Source organism: Neomonachus schauinslandi, chromosome 4 (assembly GCF_002201575.2).
Source record: "Neomonachus schauinslandi chromosome 4, ASM220157v2, whole genome shotgun sequence".
Lineage (NCBI taxonomy): Eukaryota > Metazoa > Chordata > Mammalia > Carnivora > Phocidae > Neomonachus > Neomonachus schauinslandi.
Window position 1 is genome coordinate 7076183 of NC_058406.1, and position 24549 is coordinate 7100731.

The 24549-nt window shown below is 41.0% G+C and overlaps 1 protein-coding gene across 1 annotated transcript in view; it reads left to right on the plus strand.

The window, feature by feature from the left end:
* Positions 1-24549, plus strand: part of UBE4B (ubiquitination factor E4B) — a 124417-nt gene that overhangs the window by 40791 nt on the left and 59077 nt on the right. Inside the window, exons 2-3 of the mRNA XM_044914381.1 lie at positions 858-1044; positions 18093-18228. Coding sequence (XP_044770316.1) covers positions 858-1044; positions 18093-18228 — 323 coding nt within the window. The remainder of the gene's footprint in view (positions 1-857; positions 1045-18092; positions 18229-24549) is intronic.

The following is a 24549-nucleotide window of genomic DNA, read 5'->3' on the forward strand; positions in this document are numbered from 1 at the left end:
CTTTCCCCCATCCCCTTCTCTTAAAAAAAAAAAAAAAAAAACCCACACACACAAAAAACAACTCACCTATCTCACCTATTTAAAATAACCAAGTTACGTGGTTTTATTAAAATAACAAGCTTCGGGGTGCCTGGGTGGCTCAGTCGTTAAGCGTCTGCCTTCAGCTCAGATCATGATCCCAGGGTCCTGGGATTGAGCCCCGCATCGGGCTCCCTGCTCGGCGGGAAGCCTGCTTCTCCCTCTCCCTCTCCCCATTTGTTGTGTTCCTTCTCTCATTGTATTCTCTTTGCCAAATAAATAAATAAAATCTTTAAAAAATAAAAAAATAAAATAACAAGCTTCAGTGTGTTTAAAAGTGTAGTATGGCAGATTCACACTATCGGTTAAGGAAGTGTGATAAACAGGGATTGTAAGGCAATAAGATGTAGTTTTTATTTTTTTTCTTAAAATTTTTTATTTATTCATTCGAGACACACAGATACAGAGAGAGAGAGAGCATGAGCAGGGGGAGAGGCAGAAGGAGAGGGAGAAGCAGGCTCCCTGCTGAGCAGGGAGCCGGATGTGGGGCTCAATCCCAGGACCCTGGGATCATGACCTGAACTGAAGGCAGACGCTTAACCATCTGAGCCACCCAGGCGCCCCAAGATGCAGTTTTTAAAAAGTGAGGTGGTAGTTTGTGAAAGTACTGGTATGCCAAGTTATTAACTTGTCTTGAATGAGTCCTTTTTTCTCAAAGCATATTTAGTTGTTAAGCTCTGGTGTGGTTTTCGATGCTTACTGACAACGTTAATGTTGTTCTTAGGCAGAATTGTGTTTCTACGGTTGAGTTATAGAATGTCTTTTCTCCCTTCTTGTAGATCCGACGGAGGCGCCTTGCACGACTTGCTGGTGGACAGACCTCCCAGCCGACCACCCCGCTCACCTCGCCCCAGAGGGAGAACCCTCTGGGGCCTCCTATAGCAGCATCAGCCCCAGGCCCCTCCCAGAGCCTTGGTCTCAATGTCCACAACATGACCCCAGCTACCTCCCCAATAGGTGCATCAGGTAAGCCTCACTTTCATACCTGGGACACGTTTATAATTTCAGTCATGGCTTTCTAGGAAGCTTATGGTTGTGACATTTTCACAGCAGGGTAAAATGAATTGGACAGCAGCTTTTTAAAATCCTGCAAGCAAAAAAAAAAAAAAAAAAATTCTGCAAGCAGTAGTTTAAAAGATTAAGATCATTATATTGTGTTTTGTTAATCTCTATTCATTTTTATGGTGATCTGTTAAAACTAATTGTTTTCCTTTCCATAACTTTCATCCTTTGTTTCAAACAGAGTCAGGTCTTAATCTCTGATGGCAAGGCGATTAAGACTTAATTTGACTCAGCTGATTTTATGAGTTTGGTGCTTTTCTTTTATGATAAAATCATCTGAAAATGCAAGATTGAAATAATGGTCAAAATAACAAGCCTCTAATTATGGATTTCCTTGTCTTCATTTTACATTGTCTTGTAACTCTTTCTCTGAATTTTCAGGGTATAAAAGTTTATCTGATGGGATGTTTTATAGCTATCTCATTGACAATTTAACTGTTGTGAAAATTTCTTTCTTTATAATTAATGGACTCACAGTTAATATCCATGATTGTCTTTGTTGGGAAACAGTGACACTGACGCATACTGTATATTTGAAAATATCTGTCTTTTATCAAGTGAACTTTTCTACTGAACATAAGAATTATTACCATTACAATAAGTATTATAATTAGGATTCTAATTTTGAAAAAGCAGGTGCATTCAAATCTGCATTCTTCATCATCATGTCATTGACTAATTTAATATGATTGTTAGTTCTGCAGTCATGTAAAGCACTCCCTTAGTTGCCTTCCACATAATCTGTCTTTCTGAACTAGGTAACTCGTCAATTAAGAGTATTTGCAGAGTTTCTGTTACCGTAGCTCTTGTTAGGCATTGTGGTAGACTCTTCCCCATGTAAATATAAATGCTTATACATCCTTCTGTTGATTATAGAAGTGAGAGATGCTTAGGCCACATCATCAGTTAGTAATAAACAGTGCCTTTGCCTGAAGGGTCTCCCCTGTACACCTGTGAGAAGCCGTGATGGTCTTCTGGCAGGGGAAGGGCTCGGGATCCTAGTTGGGTTTTTGCCCTTTCCTTAGAGACAGTGCTACCAACAGTGCCGTTTGTCTCACCAGGACCAGGTCCCACCTGGAATGCTGGAGATTGTTGGGGGAGAGCTAGTGGGAAGGGGAGGGGCCTGAGATCTCACTGCAGTAGCGGTGGGCAGACTGGAGACCGGAGCTCCGCATGCACATGGTCATTGCACCTGGTCATAGCACCCTGCCTCTTTGGGACCACCAGGAATCATCACAGCACGTGCCCTTTTCTGCTTATTATGTCAACCACCGCGTCTCCCAGGTCCTCATCCCTTAACCTCTCAGTCTCTAATCTGTGTATGGCTTGTTACAGACACCTCTCTCCCCCCACCCCCACCCCCAGTTCTGAAATGCTCACGGTCAGTCCCTGGCAGAATCCTTCTCTATGGACAGCCCTTCCCCTTGGGGCTCTCGCTGAATCTACTCTCTTCCTCCGTTGCTTTCTCGTTTCTTCTTCTAGGCCACTCTTCCTCCTCCCTAAGAACACGTAGATTTGAACTTCGTGTCGTCGGACTGTATTCCCCACTCCTGTCCTTGTCGCAGCCATCCCCTGAACCCGTTCTCCCTGCCTCATTCGGTCCACTGTCTCCCTGGTACTGCCTGTGTCATGATTCATGGTGATTTCAGTAGCAACATGGATGACCTTCCAGGACTCTGCCCTCTCACTTTTGTGAGCCGCTTTCCCTTAGTGACCTTGTCTTCCATCCGACATCAGCTACTCATGGCCGTGTCATGCTCTAGACCTTTACATCTCAGCGACTTCCTAACTACCACCTTCAGCTTTTTGGCTCACCCCCTCTATGCCACTTTCTTCACTTCTCCCTCCCCCAGGGTCCCCACTTACCTCCTTTCCCCATTTAAATTCCACAGTCATTCATTGTCACTCCTCTCTCTCGCCTCCCTCTCACTTTGTCTTACTTCCTTGGTTAAACCATGCTCCTGGTTTGTTTCATAAAGATTTTATTTATTTATTTATTAGATTTATTTATTTATTTTAGAGAGAGCAGATGCACACATAGGCAGAGGGAGGGGCAGAGGGAGAGAGAGATTGAATCCCAAGTGGATTCCTCGCTGAGTGCGGAGCCTGACGCAGGGCTCCATCTCAGGAACCTGAGACCGTGACCTGAGCCGAAATTAAGAGTTGGATGCTTAACTGACTGAGCCACCCAGGTGCACCTAAAGATTTTATTTTTAATAAACTGTACACCCAATGTGGGGCTTGAACTCAACAACCCTGAGATCAAGAGTTCCATGCCCTACTGACTGAGCCAGCCAGGCAACCCCATCCATGCTCCTGGTTTCAGATACCATTTCCTGGTTCCTTCCTGTCTCATGCTGTGGGACAAGACTAGAGAAAAGTCCAGAACCATGCTATCTGTCTCATTTCAGATTTGTGGTCACACACTCTCACAGGTAGTTAGAGTGTATTTCCCATTCACTCCCCCACTCCACAGATCGTTTCAAACCTCCTGCTTCGGTGGGCAGCACCTTGTTCTCTGTGCAGGTCTGGGCTGATGGCCTGCCTTCCTATTTCATGGAGAAAACAGACACAGGCGAAAGGGAATCTCTGTAAGCTCCCCATCATCGCATCCTCCTACCTGCCTGTATGTGTGGCCGGTTCTTCTTAAGCGTGAACCGTCCACCCCTGACTGAATTCTGTCCCCAGATCCCACCTCCTCTGTCCTACTCAGAGCCTTTGCCCGAGCACTTCCCATCTTTCCTGCTTCGTCAGGCTTTCTATCTCAAGTGGAAAGCTTTTATTTTTTTAACAGTCATTATAGATGCTGTTCCTTCTCCCATCATGGGAATACATAAAAAGGAACTCTCTTGATCTCATTTCCCCTGCCAGCTTCCACCCCGCTGGCTCTGCATCACAACAAAACTTCCGGAGTGACTTGCCTATCCTCTGTCTCCTTTGTCTGTCCTTGCACCCACTGCTGATTCGAATCCAGCTGAGTGAGGCCTCCTGCGGTCTGCTCTGAGTCACCATCTTGGCCTCAGTTGATGGGGCTTTGGCCCTCTTCTTGAAACACTTTCTTCTTTTGGCTTCCAGAGCTCCACACTCTCTTGGCTTTCATCCTGTCTCTGTCTGTCTCTTCTTGCTGCTCTGTATGGTTCTTTTTCATTTCTCTGACCTGTAAATGTCAGGGGTCTAGGGCTCAATATTTAACCTGTTGTCCTTTCCATCTGTGTTGATTCCCTTACTGATTTTATCTGGTTTCCCAGCTTTAATTATTATCTCTAAGCTGCTGGTCCCTAGGTTGATCTCTCCAGCCCAGAACTGTTCCTTGAACCTCAGACTCCTGCAATGTCTAAGAAGCATCTCACAGTTAACACGTCCAAAACTGAGCTCCTGCTGTTTCCTCACATCTTATCTTCTCCTTGAATCCCATCTCAGTAAATGGCAACTCATTTTTTTCTAGTTGCTTAAGCCTAAAACATTACCTCTTCTTTTTACCTCATATTCTAGATCAGGGGTCAGTAAACTTTCTGTAAAGGGCCAGGTAGTAATATTTTTGGTTTTGCAGGCTGTATAATCTCTGTCACAACTATTCGTTTCAGCCCCTGTAGCACAAAAGCAGTCATAGACAATATATAATGAGTGTGGCTGTGTTTCAATAAAACTTTATTTACAAAAACAAATAGTGGTCCAAATGCAGGGTCCAAGGCACCAACATATCTTGCCTGGATTATTGGAGTGGCCGCCTAACTGCTGTCTCTTAGGGTAGCACCAGACTGGGTCCCACTAAAGCACAAGTACAACCTTGTATAACAGCAGGGTTATTTTTCACAGCAAGCTCATTACATTGCCATCACGAACTACTGGAAAACTTGGGCAGCTCTAGATGGTTAGTTCTGGCCAGTGCACCTCTATGCTGTGAAGTCCTGATTATGTTTCTCACATAATCATCATCATTCATAATCACAGTTAGGTAGATATTATTAGCTATGTGCCTGGCAGGTTGGATAAACAAATTTTCACAAATTTATTAAATAAACAAGCTTAAACGAAACAGAAAATAAGCACCTCATAAGGTGGGCCACATCAGTCTTCTGTTGGCTCCCTCCATTGGCTCCCCGCCTCGTCAAGAATGAAAGTCACAAAAGGGGGGAGGGGAGATTGGTTAGCCCGGTGATGGGTATTAAGGAGGGCACGTACTGCATGGAGCACTGGGTGTTATATGAAAACAATGGATCGTGGATCACCACATCGAAAACTAATGATGTATTGTATGGTGACTAACATAACATAATAAAATTAAAAAAAAAAAAAGAATGAAAGTCACAGTCCTTACTTTGACCCAGGGCTGTGTATGCCCTGGCCCTGTTTTGGCTCTGACCTCCTTTCCCACTGCGCTCCTCTTCCTTGCTGCCTCTGCTCCAGCCATACTGGCTTCCTTACGCTTTCTGGAACATTCCAGACATGACCACTGTTGGGGGCCTTCCTGTTGCTCTCTCTGCCTGGAATGCTCGGGCCCTAAAAATCCACATGGCTTTTCATTCAACTCTTCAGATGTTTATGCAAGGGTCACCTTCTTTGGCCACACTGTGAAGGTGCTACCTCTCTCTGACATGGCTGCTTCTTCTTTGAGCTCTGTCATCAGCTGATGTAGCACACACATGACTTGTAGATCCTGGGTTCTCTGCTTCCCCTACTAAAGCAGGGACTTGGATCCATTTTACCGACTGCTCCGTCCCAGTGCCTTTAACAGTGCTGGGAGCGTTAAATCTGTTCATCTAGTGAATTAATGACTCACAAGAGAAAATGGCCAAAACAACATAGGCAGGTATAACCTAAATCTCAAGAGGATGTGTTAGTTTTCCGTTAAAAAAATGCAAAGAGTTGCTGTGAGGAAGATGAAGGCTAGTGCTTGTTTTCTGTGGTCCTTGATGGTAGACGGAGGGCCAGTGGGTAGATTTATTGTCCACTGAATATGAAGGAGAGACTTCTGTTCCAGAATCAAGAAGTGCTTTCTGACAGACACAAATCCTGGATAGACTGGCACCCCTGGTGAGGAGTTCCTCATCCAGGAGAGACGTGGCGGTCACTTGGCAGCCTCCTTAGTTGAGATGCTCTCTGTTACAGGGTTGGGGAGCTGCAGTGAGTCCTGCTAGTTGCTTCTCCCATCGGTGGTCCCAGCTTCTTGCAATGCCCGCTTTCCTAGGGCCGCCATAGCAAAGTATTGCAGACCTGATGGCTTGGAACAACAGAATTGTATTCTCTCACAATTCTGGAGGGTAGAAGTCGAAAGTCAAGGTGTAGGCAGGGCTATGCTTCCTTAGAAGGCTCCAGTGAAGACCGCTTGCCTCCTCCAGCTTCTGTTGGTTGCTGGCCACCCTTGGCGTTTCTTGGCTTGTGGCCGCACCACTCCAGTGTCCTCTGTCTTTTCGTGGCCTTGCCTCTGTGTTCAAGTTTCCCTCTTCTTGCGAGGACATCAGTTAGTGGATTAGGGACCACTCTAAGCAGCATGACCTCATCTTAACTTCATGACATCTGCAAAGACCCTGCTTCCCAGTGGAAATATCATTTATGGACTTTTTTTTTTTTATCACCATCCCCTCCTCCCTTTATTTATTTATTTATTTTTAAGATTTTATTTATTTATTTGACAGAGAGAGACACAGTGAGAGAGGGAACACAAGCAGGGGGGAGTGAGAGAGGGAGAAGCAGGCTTCCTGCCGAGTGGGACTCGATCCCAGGACCCCGGGACCATGACCTGAGCCGAAGGCAGACGCCCAACAACTGAGCCACCCAGGTGCCCCCCCTCCTCCCTTTAGAACATAAGGTTAGAACAGGGACCTCGTCAATGCTGTTCATTCCCTTATCCCCAGAACCATCCCCAGAACCATACTGGCATGCAGTAGGTACTCTATCGGTGCCACTGGTTAAATGACTGAATGAGTGAAAAAATATTTTGTGTTGGGAATGTTGCAAAATAAGACTCCAGTTCTATTGATTGATTGATTTGATTTTTAAGTAATCTCTACACCTAATGTGGGGCTCAAACTTAGAACCCTGAGATCAAGAGTTACACACTCCATTGACTGAGCCAGCCTGGCACCCCTTGAGTTCTAGAGAACATTTACTATAACATTACTCTTGCACCATGACCAGATCTAGCTGTCTCTTTGCTTTTCTTGGCATTCTGAACAGAATTTTAAAAATCCCTAAGCCTATTTTTTTCTAAAATTTTACCAAAAAGTTATTATAGAATATTCTGGACTTACGTGATAGATAACATCCATGAGACATAGCACCACCTGTGAACCCCTGATGGAATCTCTGGCTCTCTACACCTTTCCCCCACACCAGCAGGCCATTGCTGTTCTGAATTTTGCATTTATCATGCTCAGATATTTCTTTTTCTTTCTTTCTTTCTTTCTTTTTTTTTTGTTGCATTGTTAATATGACATTGCTTTTGCCTGTCTGAAAACTTTATAAGTATGGGTAGTATTTTTCCTGCAGCTGATTGCCACTTTTTTACAGTCATCATTGATTATGTTGCTTTTATGTTTCAGTTCAGCCTGCTTGTATTTAGGGCCTACAGCAGGCCAGACCCAGTGCTAGGTCATGGGAATGCAAATACGAGTGAGGCTCAGTTTCTTTCCTGGAAGAGCTTACTGTCTAGTACGGGAGAAGGTGTTCTTTCATTTCCTTTTAAGAATCTCTGCTTATTAAATTCCTGGGAGGATGAACTGGTTTTCTTACTTCTTCCCCCCTCTTTAGATTGGTTTGTGATTGCCCAGCCTTCGGAAATTCTTAACCCCCTTGAACGATTTTAATTTTATAGTCTTGTTTTGAAATTATACTTCTCTTCCTTCTGTTCCCTTTGATGTCCACCCCTCGGACATCTTGAATATATCCAAGGAAATCCTTACCCTTCCTGGCTGTCCTGACCTCTCTGAAGAGGTGGCCTTTCTTGCACAAGAGTTCCCCAGTGAATCCTTTATCAGCTGGTTTTATCTTGACAGAATTCTTAGGTCTAGTGGAACAAGTTCCCTTGGGTGCCTTTTCTACCCTCTCCAGTCGGAGTTCTTTTTTTTTTTTAATTTATTATTTTTATTTATTTATTAGAGAGAGAGAGAGAGCCCAAGAGGGGGTAGGGTCAGAGGGAGAAGCAGACTCCCTGCTGAGCAGGGAGCCCGATGTGGGTCTCGATCCCAGGACTCCGGGATCATGACCTGAGCCGAAGGCAGTCGCTTAATGACTGAGCCACCCAGGTGCCCATCCAGCTGGAGTTCTTTTTTTTTTTTTTTTAAGATTTTATTTATTTATTTGTCAGAGAGAGAGTGAGAGCACAAGCAGGGGGAGCTGCAGAGGGAGAAGGAGGAGCTGGCTTCCCGCTGAGCAAGGAGCCCGATGTGGGACTCGATCCCAGGACCCTGGGATCATGTCCTGAGCCGAAGGCAGACGCTTAACTGACTGAGCCACCCAGGTGTCCCCAGCCGGAGTTCTTAAAAGACTGTTGTCTTTTCATGAGTTCTCCTGGCAAACCGATGAAGCCTTGGATCGGCATCTCAAAGTATATTTTTAAATGCGAATAATAAAACATAGGATCACAAAGGAAACCAATGATATAGAAATATAATTATCACAATATTTTTAAAGATTGTGGCATAGTAATTTATGTGCTTCTGTGTTAAATGCTTTAGATAAAAGATCTAGCAGCTAATCAAACAGCTGCTATAATTTCGACCCCCTAAATTCTGTTTCCATCTCTTGTAAAGCACCTCTGCTCTGGGAGCAGAAATGAATGACGGGGCCTGTTTGGAATGAGTAAGAAGCCAAATGATAGGTTTGGCTTCTGGGCTAGTTCCAGGGTTTGGATTAGAAACACAGAAGCCATTTCCTCTGTCTGCCTGCTAGTCTTTAATATACTTAATTTAACCTAAATTCTTCTTATGTTTGAAAATGATCTTCATCCTGCTTCCACTTACGCATTTGGACACTTGTTTAATGCCTTCCGTGTGCTGGGCACTGTGTTAGGAGCCCGGGCTGCAAGCCAAGCTGGGGGGTGTCAGCGGGCCCCGAGTCCGGCAGGAGGGGACGTCCTCATGGAGGCTCACGCGCCGCACTGACACCACCTGGCCTCAGGTCGTCTCCCTCTGCCCCACACTCCCAGTCTCCCAATTGGAATCTCCACTCTCCAGTCTCCCAATTGGAATCTTGCGGTGGCCAGCTGTGCGGGAGAATTTTCACTGAAGGATTTATCTGATTGAAAATTCTGCCTTAAAACAACAACAATGACACAGGATTATTACTTCTGAAAATAGGGAACATCTTCCATATCCCATTACAGTTGTTATTCTAAACCCTCCAGATTTGTTCGACATGTTTTATGATCTGTTTTACGTTTCATTTTATATCGGTTGTTATCAGTGATCTACTGAACGCTGTAAATTCATGCAGCCTTCATTTACTACCTATTTGTTTAAATCCTTTCATGTGTCTGTTCGGTTCTCTTCTAGGTCACATTGCTTGTAGTCTCATGGGAGAAGACAAACAGTTTTTAAAAACCATAAAATCTATCAGGTGGTGAGAATTATTTTGGAGAAACTAGAGAATTATGTTGCCAGGGTATGAGGGCATAGCTATTTTCAGTTAGAGAGTCGATGGTAGGCCTCATTAAGAAGATGACATTTCAAAAGAAGCCTGAAAGAAGCTGGGGAGCAAACCAAGGGATTATCTGTTGGGCGTTCTTTTCTGACAGAAGGAACAACGGATGCAAAGGTCCTGGGGCAGAAATGGGCCCGGTGATGATTGATGCAAGGCCTGTGATGGTGCCGTCATCTTCAGTTCCCCTCAACTTCCTTCTCCAGTTCTGATACTGAACATCATTATTAAATAGCAGTACATTTGTAGAAATTTCAACAAAATCACACTTTTATAGTTAATTGTCTTTGGCTAAGAATGCTATTAGCAATGACAGAATTATAACCTTTTCATCCTATCCTTGATTGCTAATCCAGTATTTAAATCTTTTTTTTTTTTTTCTTCTTCAGAAAGAAGCCCTATTGTTTCCACTTGGTCTGCAGCTTGGGAGAGGGCAGGGAAGAGGGCTCGAGGATGAGTCAGAAGCAAGCTGGAGGCAGAGGCTCAGGCAGAAGTTCCAAGGCCAGAGGGCTGCATTGGGACCCCTCGCAGACTGCAGGGCTCGGGAGGCTCCTGGTGGTGGTTGAAATCCTTTTTGCTTTAGTTGTGACAGATGTATCTTATACCGGCATGAATATTTCATCTCACTGGAGTGGCTATTTGGTCATCCAAGGGGGGGTATATTTTACATATATTTTGGCCACCAGAGGGGCAGGATATTCTATATATTGGGCTGGCTGCATTATTATAATGGGCTGTATTATATAGCATTATTCCTAGGGTCATGATACTTACTTTGTGAGTCTGGAAAAAGTGCTGACAGCTTGTTAGTGAGAGGTATGTAGCTCTGGGAATCAGATTCCTGTCTTGACCTGGGGTTGGTCCCTTTCTTCTCCTCCTCTATCCCCATTTAGGCTAACCTGGTCCTTGAACTTCTGTTGCGTCTGACTCCATGGGACATGAACATTATGACACTCCTGCTCTCACTGCTTAGGTCATGCTTTCAAGTCTCAGGAGGACTCAGAGGTCAACAGTGTGTGAGAGTGGTTTCCATAAAATGTATTTCCTGTCTCTTGGGGAATTTATGGCTTAGTAGAAGAGGTCAGACATGTCACCTGCTCAGAAGTCTTCTTTGTCTCCATGTTTGCAACTATAATGTAGTCCAAGAACTTTCAGGGTCCTCTGTGATCAAGCCTCCCTTCATTTCACTCCATGTTCTGTTTTCAGAGCATCTCTGCTCCTGTTTTAGCACCATCATACTCACTGCAGACACTGATAACCCTTAGGAATTGTGCTGCACAAGCCATTCTTAGTTTTGTGTGCATTTATCTTGTTTTCCTAACTAGATTGAAAACTCTTCATAAAGCTGTCTTATATTTCTCTTCTATCTGTTGAGCTCATAGTAGGTATATGTCCAGGAAGTAATTCTCTGGTTTTGATTTGGGAATATGCTGGCACTTTTTCTCACCATCCGTCTCCAGTCTCCCAATTGGAATCTGAGGGAGTGTGTTTAAGAAAAATTAATGTTTTGGGGACTCCTGGGTGGCTTGGTCAGTTAATCCTTGGACACTTGGTCAGTGTCTCTCTTCGGCTCAGGTCATGATCCCAAGGTCCTGGGATCGAGTCCCGCGTCGGGCTCCTTGCTCAGCGGGGAGCCTGCTTCTCCCTCTCCCTCTGCCTGCCACTCCCCTTGCTTGTGCTCTTTCTCTCACTCTGACAAATAAATAAATAAAATCTTAAAAAAAAAAAGAAAAATTAATGTTTTGACATACAGCCTTCTAAAACTGAGTCATGAAAAAAATAGAAAATCTGAATAGACTGATTACTAGTGAGGAGATTGAGTCATTAATCAAACACCTCCCAACAAACAAAAGTCCAGGACCAGACAGCTTCACTGGTGAATTCAAAGAATTAATACCGATCCTTCTCAAACTCTTCCAAAAAAAAAAAAAAAGAGGAGGAGGGAGCACTTCCAAACTCATTTTATGAGGCCAGCCACTGCCCTGATGCCAAAATCAGAAAAGAACACCACGGCAAAAGGAAATTGTAGACCAATATCCCCGATGAATATAGGTGCAAAAATCCTCGACAAAATATTAGCTAACCAAAATCAACAGTACATTAAAAGATCATATACACACTGTCATCATGTGGGATTTATTTCAGGGACCCAGGGAGGGTTCAACGTCTGCACACCAATCAGGGTGATGCACCACATTAACAAAACGAAGGGCAAAAATCATGAGCTTTCAGAATAAGCGCTCAACATCCATTCATGAGAAAAACTCTCAACAAAAGTGGGTATAGAGGAAATGTACCTCAGTATAATAAAGCCATGTATGCTAAGTCCACAGCTAATGTTACACTCAGTGGTGAAAAGCCAAAAGCTTCTCCTCCAAGATTATGAACAAAAGAAGGTTGCCCATTATTGCCACTTTTATTCAATATAGTTTTGGAAGTCCTAACCAGAGCAGTTAGGGGGAAAAAAAAATCCAAATTGGAAAGAAAGTAGAACTGTTGCTATTTTCAGATTTGCAGATGACTTGATACTATGTGTACAAAACCCTAATGACTCCACCAAAATACTGTTAAAACTGATAAATGAATTCAGTAAGGTTGCAGGATATAAAATTAATATACAAAAATATCTTGTTTTTGGGATTTTTTAAAAAAGATTTTATTTGTTTTTGAGAGAGCAGGAACGGGGGGAGGGGCAGGGGGAGAGGGAGAAGCAGATTCTCTGCTAAGCGGGGAGCCCAACACGGGGCTCAGTCCCAGGACCCTGGGATTATGACCTGAGCCAAAGGCAGATGTTTAACTGAGTGAGCCACCCAGGAGCCCCAACAAAACTCTCTTGTGTTTCCATACAGTTATAACAAACTATGGGAAAAAGGAATAAAATAATCCCATTTACAGTTGCATCAAAAAGAACAAAATACCAAGGAATAAATTTAACCAAGGAGGTGGGAGATCTATACACTGAAAACTACAAGATGTTGATCAAAGAATTTAAAGAAGACATAAATAAATGGGAAGATCTGTGCTCACGGATTGGAAGAATTAATATTGATAAAATGTCCATACTAAGCTAAAGCAATCTATAGATTTGATGCAATCCCTATGAAAATTCCAATGGCATTTTTCACAGAACAAAGAATCCTAAAATGTGTATGGAACCACAGTAGGCCCCTAATAGCCAAAACAATCCCGAGGAAGAAGAACAAGCAGGAGGTATCACACTACCTGATTTCAAACTATTATAAAGCTATAGTAATCAAAATCGTATGGCCTGGCATAAAGACATTCACATAGATCAATGGAACAGAATAGAGAGCCTAGAAATAGACCCACCCATATATGGTCAATTAATTTATTAATTTACAATGAAGGAGCCAAGGATGTACAATGGAGAAAGGACAGTCTCTTCAGTAAATGGTGCTGGGAAAACTGGACAGCCACATGCGAAAGAATGAAACTAGACTATCTTACACCATACATAAGAACTCAAAATGGATAAAGACTTGAATGTAAGCCCGGAAACCATGAAACTCCTAGCAGAAAACATAGGCGGTAAGTTTCTTGATGTCAGTCCTGGTGATGGTTTTCTTTTTATCTGACTCCAAAAGCAAGGCAACAAAAGCAAAAATGAACAAGTAGGACCACATCAAAGTAAAAAGCTGCATAGCAAAGGAAATCATCAGCAAAATAAAAAGGCAACCTACGGAATGGGAGAAAATATTTGCAAATCATATATCTCATAAGCGGTTAATATTTAAAATATATGAAGAACTAGACCTAACTGTGAGACCCGAAACCATAAATATCTTTGGGGTACGACTGTTGACTAAACTAAAGATGAGTCTCCTTTGGTCTGTGACCGTTTCTTAGTCTTTCCATGGTTTTCATTATCTTGACAGTTTTGAAGAGCTTTGTAGAATATCTCTTCATTTGGCTTTGGCTGATGTTTTTCCTCTTGATTAGACTGGGGTTTGGGGTTTTGAGTGAAGAGAACCACACATGCGAAGGGCCCCTCTCATCACTTCCTCTCTGGGTGCACACTGTCCATACCACCCCTCTGGTGGTGTTCACCTTCACCACCTGGTTAATCTGGTGATCGCTAGGTCTCTCCTCTGTGAAGTTACGATTTTTCCCCCTTTCCAGACTCAGTTCTTTGGAATCAGAGTTCCTAAGTCCAGCCCACCCCACTCAGGCAGTGGGAATTAAGCTTTACCTTCTGGAGTGGGGAATGTCTACATGTAGATACGTTATATGGAATTCTTCTGTAAGGGACATTTGTCCTTCTCCTTACTTATATCAGTTTGAACTCATGTATGTTTATTTTGTACATTGAGTTCTAATTCAAATTGCTGTATTATTTATTTTTGCATTATTATTTTGCACAAATTGTTCTAGCTTTGACCATTGGGAGCTCTTTTGGGTTGACTCCTCTGTTTGACATGCTCATCTTTTAATTTTTTTGAGTATTGTCTCTTTGGCACTGTAAGATGCTCCAGGCTCATCCTGTCTTTTCTCTGCACTAGCCCGCCACTCAACCATTTTTCTAAGGAGCAGTTAAGGTCTTTTGATTCCAGGTGTATGATTCTTTGCATGATTCACCCTTTTGACATGAAGGAAGGGAAACTCTATCGCATAAGTAAGAAGATTAAATCATTTTTCTAATTTGAGTTGTTGGTTTTCTTCTCTTAATGTTTTAGGTACCACTGTATTCCTTTACAGGTTTGAAATTTCATTCTATTTGTGTTAATTCACAAGAACAAAATATTTTCACTAGGAAGTTAGCTGCTGACTGAATGTATCAGTTGGCTTTATGGAATAGAATATGCTCATCATAAGTACTCTTGAGGGGTGAGGTTTGGTATTGGCCAAATAAACTATGAGGGTACTTTGTGTTTTCCATGAATGTTAACCCTTTAGCTTAGTTCATTGTCAAGATCTGTGTAAATTAGCCTTAGAATTTTGATTAGTAATAGAATGATGGTTCTTTTTATAACACTAATATCTTTTTAAGCTTTGCTCTTATTATTTTAGAATGCATGAAACATATAGCTTTGGTTTAAAATAGCTGTGATCAAAGCAGTGTTCAGCAGTTTGGGGTAGTGGAAATAGCATTTTCTTTGGAGTCAAGAGACATGCATTTTAATCTTGCCTCTATTTCTAACTTGCTAATAAGGGAAGTTCTTAGACTTCACAGATCTCAGTATTCTCATCTATAAAGAAGAGGATTGGGCGAGACCTTTAAAGTCACCCCCCCCCACACACACACACCTTTTTAACAGCTTTTTTGGGGTTTTAAGGTCCCTTTTGGCAATCCTGTGCTTCTTTTTTTTTTTTTTTTTTTTAAGATTTTATTTATTTATTTGACAGAGAGAGACATAGCGAGAGCAGGAACACAAGCAGGGGGAGTGAGAGAGGGAGAAGCAGGCTTCCCGCAGAGCAGGGAGCCCGATGCGGGGCTCGATCCCAGGACCCTGGGATCATGACCTGAGCCGAAGGCAGACGCTTAACGACTGAGCCACCCAGGCGCCCCTGTGCTTCTTTTTATACTAGAATTTAGCAAGCCTCTGTGTGTGTGTGTATGTGTGTAAAATACTGGACTAGATCTAGTGTTACAGCTTAAATAGGCATTTGGTCTGGTTTATACCTGAAAGGGAATAGCATTCAGGAAATACTACAGTACTGGGAGGAAAATCTTGGAGAAGTAAAACCCTCCTTATTATTTCCTTTAAAATTACGGCCTTCCCACCCAGAATGTATAATTTTCCTTTAACAAGCTCTTATTAGTAATAAAAGTTTGGACAACTGCCAACTTGAAAGTTTGTAGTTCATCTTTTGTTAAGCAGACACGGCTTTCTCCATTCTTTGTTACACCACCCTCACTTTTTGAAGACTTGTTTTTAAATTGATAATGCAGAGAATTTCTCATCTTGTAAAGGAGAATTGGAGAAGATTATGTCTGTTTTAATTCTTTGATATCTGCCTTTATGGAGATGAGGAAGGGGGGGAATCTCCATTCCTTGAAATTGGGCTTCCTGACAGTAGTTTCCCAAGTTGGGAGCGGGAGAGAGTGAGAGCCACAGGAGTTACGTGTGCGTGCTTTGGAAACAGAGCGATATTTTGTGCTGTTGCTTTGATTTGTTTTAGCCACAGTATTTAATTTATATTGACTATAAATAAAGTCAAAGACACCATCACTTTTTAAGTTTAAGAAAGCAGTGGGGTCACTCCAGATTCTAGATGGGATTGAGGAACACTGTGATACATAATAAATTCTGGGGAGAATTGCCCCACTGGACCCAGGATATGAAGATCACATGGAGGGTTCGAGAAAAAAAGAATTCAGATGATATCCTTGATGTTTTATTAAAATATTGCAAACACAGTATTCTGTACTGTCTGGTATACTCTGGCATTGTATTACTGGAGGATCATTGTACATGTAGTGTAGCGAGGGTTCTTTTTATTTTTTTATTTTTGAATATTTTATTTATTTATTTGACAGAGAGAGACACAATGAGAGAGGGAACACAAGCAGGGGGAGTGGGAGAGGGAGAAGCAGGCTTCCTGCCAAGCAGGGAGCCCTATGTGGGGCTCGATCCCAGGACTCTGGGATCATGATCTGAGCCAAGGGCAGACGCTTAACAACTGAGCCACCCAGGCGCCCTCAAATACAGGTTTTTTTAAACAACTTACTCTGTTTAATTTTAGAACTGGTTTTATAAGGTAGAAATTTTAAAGCTGCTTAATTGCTATTCCATAAAAATTGATGAACTTTATTATTATTGATTAGTTTTATTTAAAAACTGTTAGGGCGCCTGGGTGGCTCAGTCCGTTAAGTGTCCAACCCTTGATTTCAGCTCAGGTCATGATCTCAGGGTTGAGATTCTTGAGATTCTCTCTCTCTCTCTCTCCCTCTGCCCCTCCCCCTGCTCACGCCGGCTTACTCATGCGCACACTCTCTCTCTGTAAATAAATAAATTCTTTAAAAAAATTGTTAGACCTTTTATTGTGCTAGGTAAAATAATATTCTCCTAAGGACCTTGTTGTGTATTATTTATTCCTTCAGTAAATAGTTACTGAGAGCTTACTTTGGGTTACATTCTTGAATTCGGGAATTGAAAGTTTTACTATCTTCTCCAGGCTTATTTCAGATTTTTTCCACATTAGGTACTTTCTGTATTCTCCTTGAGTCTATTTAGGAATAGAGGATTTAGTTTCTCTTTTCTTTCATGAGTCCTGCAGAAGCTTTAATAAACAGGCACATGTTAAAACCCGCCATCAGGAATGGATGGATGTTTTCTGATACTCTTCAATGAGGGACAGGGAAAGGTGGCAAGTTTACTTTCTTGTAATGCTGGGAGTGTTCAGGTTCATCCACTTGGTACTTGTTTCAGCTACAAATGGTAATTGCAGTTGTGGTTGTTTTTTGTTTTTGTTTTTAATGTCTCATTTTTTAATTTAAATTCAATTAACTAACATATAATGTATTATTAGTGTTAGTCTCATTTTCTTTTCAGCAACTTAAGTATATATTTTTTAAAGTACTTGCAAATGCCTGGGTAAAACACTTTTCCCCCCATGGAAAGATAGAGTTTTTTTTAAATTCTATGAGAAAAACATGGTTTTAAAGACATTGATAAGAAATAATCTGCCCTGTACTCATCGCTGTTGTTCTCTATACTGTAGGCTCTATGAAGGCAAGGGCATTGTCGGGGTTTTTATTTTCCCCACACTATCATTCGATGAGATGTTCAATCAATAAATGAGTTGATCTGTATTTAAGGACATTGCTTAGATGGCTCTGTTGGCATGTTTTCAGCATTTTGTTGTGAAAATCTTAAGCCTAAACTGAAGTTGAAAGAATTTTGCAATGAACACCTATATACACCTCATCTAGATTCTACTATTAACATTTTGGTATATTTGCTGTGTCACACATCTATCCATCTGTATATTTCTATAGCCATTTATTAACTTATCTTACTTTTGGTACATTTCAAGGATTTTTCTGGACCATCACGGAGGCTAATTTGTATTCGGGAACCATATTCGAATTGGTGAAAGAAAAAGTGATGAGTTAGTTTTGGCTATCAGATGTAGCTTTGTCACTGACCTCACATGACATATATGGATGGACTATGATTTCTTGCTAATGTTTCTATGATTTTAATATTGAACATTTAACATGATCTCCTGATAGAGATTCCTCATTTGCTGACTGTCATGATGGTATAAATGCTTATGTTTACTGTCGCCATTATAGATGGCTTTAATGTTACTTCACAGGAAACTTAATTTTTCCTGTCTTTTCTGGCTAGGAGTAGCTCATCGAAGCCAGAGCAGTGAAGGAGTCAGTTCTCTCAGCAGCTCGCCCTCCAATAGCCTTGAAACCCAATCTCAGTCTCTCTCACGTTCCCAGAGCATGGATATCGATGGTGTCTCTTGTGAAAAAAGGTAAAGTAAGCCAGTTTTTCAGTAAGCTGTCGGGTTTATGGAAAGGGAGAGATTCAGTCACTTTAGTCTCTAGTCCGCTAGTCCCAAGTGCCAGCCCAGAGATTTATGCCAGTCCTTAGCAAATTAGTGTGAGATCTATGAGATTTATAGGTCTTTGTATTATTCTGAAATATTCTTTGTAAGTTTTTTTGGTTTTGGTATTGAAATCTTTTAGGAAATAATGGTATAAGTGGTTAAAAAAAAAAACTGTTTTAAATTTTTTCTAATGTCCTCATTTGTACATACCATGTTGGCAAGCATATGTCAGTCCCTAAAAATTTCTTCAAAGTTATACTGATCAGTGAAATTTAAAAGTTTGGGAAGTTACAGACAGGTAAGCCACATACCTTCGGAGCTCCATAAGGGTCAGGACGTCCTAGAGCAGAATCTCCCTGTGCTGTCAGAGTGCCGCGAGTGGGTGACAGAGTGGCTGAGGTACTGATTTCTTTATTGCGTGGGCAGGCCAGAACCCCCCACCTCCCAGCCCAGGACCTGTCTTCTCTGCCCTGAAGCAGCTTCCATGGTTTACGCCAGGGGACCAAATACTATTTTTCTATGTGTGTTATGATGTGGAAAAGGTTAAGAAGCATTGGCATAGAGTTTCAGCACTTGGTGGGGTTGGGGTAAGGAGCCAGATGAGAGATCACCTCACATTAGGTAAGAATTCAGAAAGGACTCAGGAAAAAGATCAAGTAGAAAAAAAAAAGTCAACCCCACAGAGTAAAAACAATTGTGTTCTAATTACCTTAGCTCTGAGTAGATATATTTTTAAAAAATCAAGTCATCTCTGCAATTTCATGGCCAGTGGGTGCCTGCATTGGGTCTGGCACCTAGATTTACACTATTGGTAAGTCAATAGTCTGAAAAGCCTCAAGCTGAGAACTACCATACACAGTGGAGCCAGGCCTATACAGCCTACAAGGCATCTAGCAGAAGCAAACCTAAATCATCCACGTCTTCAGAGGATTTCCTTAGAAAAATTTCCAAGAAGTGTGAGCTCATGGTCGGAAATCACAGAACACACTAGATAAAAGCCACCATGAGTAAGATACCACAGCATCAGGAAAAACAGAATTGTTCACCTAGAGATTTTGGGGTTTGGAATTACCAGATACGGGATACAAAACACATAGGTTTAAATAAATTACAAAGGGAATTGAAAACATGAATAAGGGGAAAACAGCTATAAAAACAACCAAGCACATTTGAAAAAGAACCATGTAGAATTTCTAGAAATGAAAAGATAATTCACATGGAAGACTTGATGCAAGAGTTAAGACAGTTGATTAGACATAGCTAGAGAATTAACATACTGAATGGTAGAGCTGAAGAAATTACCCAGAGTGTGCCACAAAGAGAAAAAGAGATGAAAACTATGCCATGTATTTAGAGATGTAATGGACACAGGGCCAATATATACCTAATGGAAATTCAAAAGGAGAGAGTAGGGAGACTTAAAGGAATTCCCCACACCCCTCTTTATACCATGGTTTTTCCTCTACCTGCTCGGTTTGGAAGCCATTATCAAAAAGATAAACGGCTAAGAATTTTCCTAGAGTTGATAAATGATATTAATCCTCTGATTAAAAAAGCCCAGAAACTCGCATGCTGATTAAACCAAGAGAAATTCGTATCTGGTCATTTTATAGTAAAATTTCCAAACATCGAAGACAAAACACCTTTAAAGCAGCCAGAGAGAGAAAAGAGATTATCTGCCAAAGAACGATAGATGTCTGAATGACGGAAGTCACATGGAGGCATAATAGTGTCAAAACGCTGAAAGTAAGTTAACTGCCCACTGGGAATTGTGTACCCTTGTGCACCTTTCAGGAGCAAGGGTGAAATAAAGACACTTATCGATTCAAAAAACAAACAACCAAACAAAAACAACCTGATGGTCTGCCACCAGAAGACCCCAACTTTTAGCAGATGTAGTTGAAGAAGAAGGAAAGTGATCTCAGGACTGATGTCTGAGATGCAAGCTGGAAGGATGAATGAAGAAAATAAATGTGGTACCTCTAAACAAATGCAGTATAAACAGTAGTAACAGTATATAAAATAACACTGGGGGAGAGAAGTGAAACAATGAGTTAGATGTAACATGCTGGACAGCATAGCAGGGAAGCCAGAAGTGGGGTGATTAGAGCAAGCTCTAAGGTCCCTGTGTACTTGGGAGAGGGGTGAAGACACTGGCCAACTTTTAGATTTTGAGTTAAGGATACTTGATAAAATTTAAGGGTAGCCACTAAAAGAACGGGAATGGAGTTTATCTTCCAAACCAGTAAAGGGAAAATATGGAATGGGAGTTGGGAGTTGGGAGGGATTTAAGTCAATTCAAAAGGAGGGAAGAAAGAAGCACAAGTTTAAAAAAAGGGACAAATAGCACAAAATAAGGTCAAAAGAAATGAATATTGTTTATAAATCACAGTGAAAAGGCTTAGATTGGGGTAAAAACAAAACAGAACTCAGCTTTATCCTTGTTTACAGAAGGCGCACCTGAAACATTAGGTTAGATCTTCAACCTTTCATTGAAAGTGAAAGAAAGGGAAAAGATATCCCACACAGATACTAAACAAAAGAAAACGGGGGTAAACATATTCATAAATTAGACTTTAAGGCACAAAGTATTATTAGAAATAAGCACTGTGTACTGTTTAACAGTTACCAAAATACATGCACTTAGTAAGAGGACAGCAACAGCACACAATAAAGCACACAATAGTAGAACTAGAAGAAAGTGACACATAACTATAATGGGAGATTTTAACACATCCCGTGTTTCATCCATCGATAAATCAAAAAGAATGAGCATCGGTAAGCATATGAACAAATTAAACAACACAGCTAAAACCTTGATCTAATTGACAGATACAGAACTTTGCACTCTACAGTTGGAGAATACACGTTCTTTCCTAATACCCAACGACCAGAGAGTTTCTATGTGACGCTTCACATAGATCATGTTTTCTTTTTTTTTTTTAAAGATTTTATTTATTTATTTATAGGACAGAGAGAGACACAGCGAGAGAGGGAACACAAGCAGGGGAAGTGGGAGAGGGAGAAGCAGGCTTCCCGCCGAGCAGGGAGCCCGATGTGGGGCTCGATCCCAGGACCCTGGGATCATGACCTGAGCCGAAGGCAGACGCTTAACGCCTGAGCCACCCAGGCACCCCTCACATAGATCATGTTTTCTGACGAGGGCATTACGTTAGGTAATTAATAGAAGAAAAAAAACTTAAAAATTTCCTCATACGGTTGGCAATTTTTAAAACAGAGCATGCTTCTAAATACAGATCAAAGAAGAAATCATAATGGGAATTTGAAAGGCTCTAGAACTGAACAATAAGAAATATTCCATGTTACGAGCTGTATGTCATAGCAAAAGTGGTCCTCAGAAGAAAATATAAAGCTATAATTTACATGAAACAAGGAAAAAGAATATAAATAAGTATTGGAAATAAAAAGCCTTTTCTGGGAAGACTCCCTGGATATGTGCATGGCCAGCCCCCCTCCTATTTGTATTCATGTGGCATTTCTCAGTGAGGCTCACCCCATTTAAAGTGGAAAGGCCTGCACTCTCAATTGCCTTTTCCTTAATTTTTCCATAGCAGTTATCAGTATATGATATGTTTTACTTATTATGTTTATTAGTGTCTTTCTCCCTCTAACTAGAAGGTAAGCTCCATGACACAGGGATTGTTTTGCCCCTTTTGTTTGTTCACCAGCCTCTCTGACAACTAGAACAATGCCCGCACAGAAAGGGGATCTCGGTAATGTTTGTTATTAAAGAAGAGAATTCCATGAAAGAAATGTAAATATGCAACGTGCAAATAAACATGAAAATCTGGATGAAAATCAAATTCCTAGAAAAACATAATTCTCCCAAAATTGACTCAGGAGGAAAGAGAAAACCTGAATGATCAAAAACCATGAAATAAATTGAATCAGTATTTTAAAATTTTCCAAAGCAAGCCCCTCGCTCATATGATTTTATGGGCAAATTCTGCCATTCCAGTTATACACAGATTTTTCCAGATAACTTAAAAAAATAGGGAATACTTAACCAACTCAATTTATAAAGCTTGTAAGACTTTAATATCAAAACCAGACAAGAATAATATAAAAGAAAAAAATTACATGGTAATCATGCTCATGAACGTACTTGCAAAAATCTTGAGATACTGACAAATCAAATATTATAACACATAAACAGCAGACGAAACTTCTCTGGGGCTGGATGCCAGGATAGTGGTTGCTGTGGGCTAGCTTAGTTGCAGAATGGTCATCGGGGTGCTCTTGGGGTGCTGGGAATGCTCTGGTTCTGATGTGGGTGCTGATTACATCAGTGTTTCTTTTGTGAAGCTTTATTCAACCAAAGAGACATGATCATCTATGGATAGGTCTGTACAGATATTTCAATTATAAGTTTAGTTTAAAGTAATAATATAACATAACATGAGCCACTTGGATTTATCTCAGGAGTGCAAGGGTGCAGCATTAGTGAATCTATAAATATCATTCCCCACGTTATATATGAAAGAGAAAAGCCATATAATCTTGGTAGTTGGAGAACTTTGATAAAATTCAACATCAGTTCATGATAAGAATCTTTGTAAACAGGAAACAGAAAGGTGCCTCCTAAATTGACAATATGGCAGAGACAGAGTTCAGCAAATATTCCACATGATCCCCTGCATTTCCAGTTACCTTTGCAGTTAGATGGGGACCAAGTGACTAGTTTTGTCCAGTAGACTGTGAGTGGAAGTGACATGTGTCACCTTTAGGCAAAGGCAGTTGAGCCGATGTTCCTCCTCCATCCCTCTCTTCTCTTGCTCCAGTGACCTTGGAGGCTGTGTATTGCAGATGGCATAGATTAAAGATGGAGTAAGGATGCTTCACTCTCACCAGACTCGGCGTAAGCAAGAAATAACCCTTATAGTGTTAAGCCTCTAAGATTTCCAAGTGTGTGTGTGTAAGCACAGCAGAGCTTACCTTATTCTGACTAATATAGTCTCTCAAGAAACTACAGCAACTCTCATACTCTGGGGTGAGAAATTAGAAACACTCTCTTTAAAATCAGGAAAAAGAACAAAGATGGCTGCTCTTTCTACGTCTGGTCAACGTGGGGATTCTACCCAGTGCAGTAGAACAAATAAGGATTAGAGTGGAAGAAATAAAACAGTTATTATTTGGAGATGAAATTATTTTCTACCTAGTAAATCCTACGTATAAGTAAATAAGTTGTTTCTGAGAGGTCTATATCAGTTATATTACTATGGACTAGCAACAAGAAATTAGAAAACTTAATCTTTAAAGAGGTACCATTCACTGTTTCATTTAAAAACATATGGTACCTAGGTATAAATTTAGCAAAAGAAGTGAAAGACTTATAGAGAAAACTGTGAAAGTTTATTGAAAGACCAGGGGTGCCTGGGTGGCTCAGTCAGTTGAATGGCTGACTCTTGATCTCTGCTCAGGTCTTGATCTCAGGGTTGTGAGTTCAAGCCCCACATTGGGCTCCGTGCTGGGTGTGGAGCCTATTTAAAAAAAAAAAAAGTTTATTGAAAGACCTTGAAGAAGGTCTAAGTTACTTGGAGAGAGATACTTATCTATGGACTCAATAACGTAATGATGTCCTTTCTCCCCAGTTTGATCTCTAGAGTCAATGAAATTCTAGTGAAAATACCAACAGGATTTTCAAGGAATCTGTGAAGCTGATTCTTAACTATGTGTGGAAGAGCCAAAGGCCAAGAATGGCTAAGACTCTCTTGAAGTAGGAGCGTAAGGTGGAGACATTGACCTAGCAGATAATCAAGATTTATTGTGAAGTATTAGTAAGTAAGATAGAGTGGTTTTTGTTTGGGGACAGGCAGATTATCTAATGGAACAGAAATGAATATCCAGGAAAAGACCCATATATACATGGCCATTGGACCTATTGAGAGGTGATTTCCTATTAGCATAAAAAGGATGGTCTTTTGAATAAATGGTGCTGGGAAAATTATTTATTTAATGTGGGAAAAAATAACATATGTGCTTAACCAGATTTTTGTGATCAGGCTCTGATTGTATGTATACCATTTAAAAATAATATGTATAGAAAATAACCTCTAATTTGCTTTTGAAAGTGAGCCTAAGAAAATGACAACTTAGGAAAAATATTTCCAGCAAGTATAATAGACAGAATGTTTACATCCTAGTTTATGAAGAGCTCTTAAAAGTCAATCAGAAAAAAGATTTTATTTATTATTATTTTGCCTTCTTGACTGATTTTGACTTCTT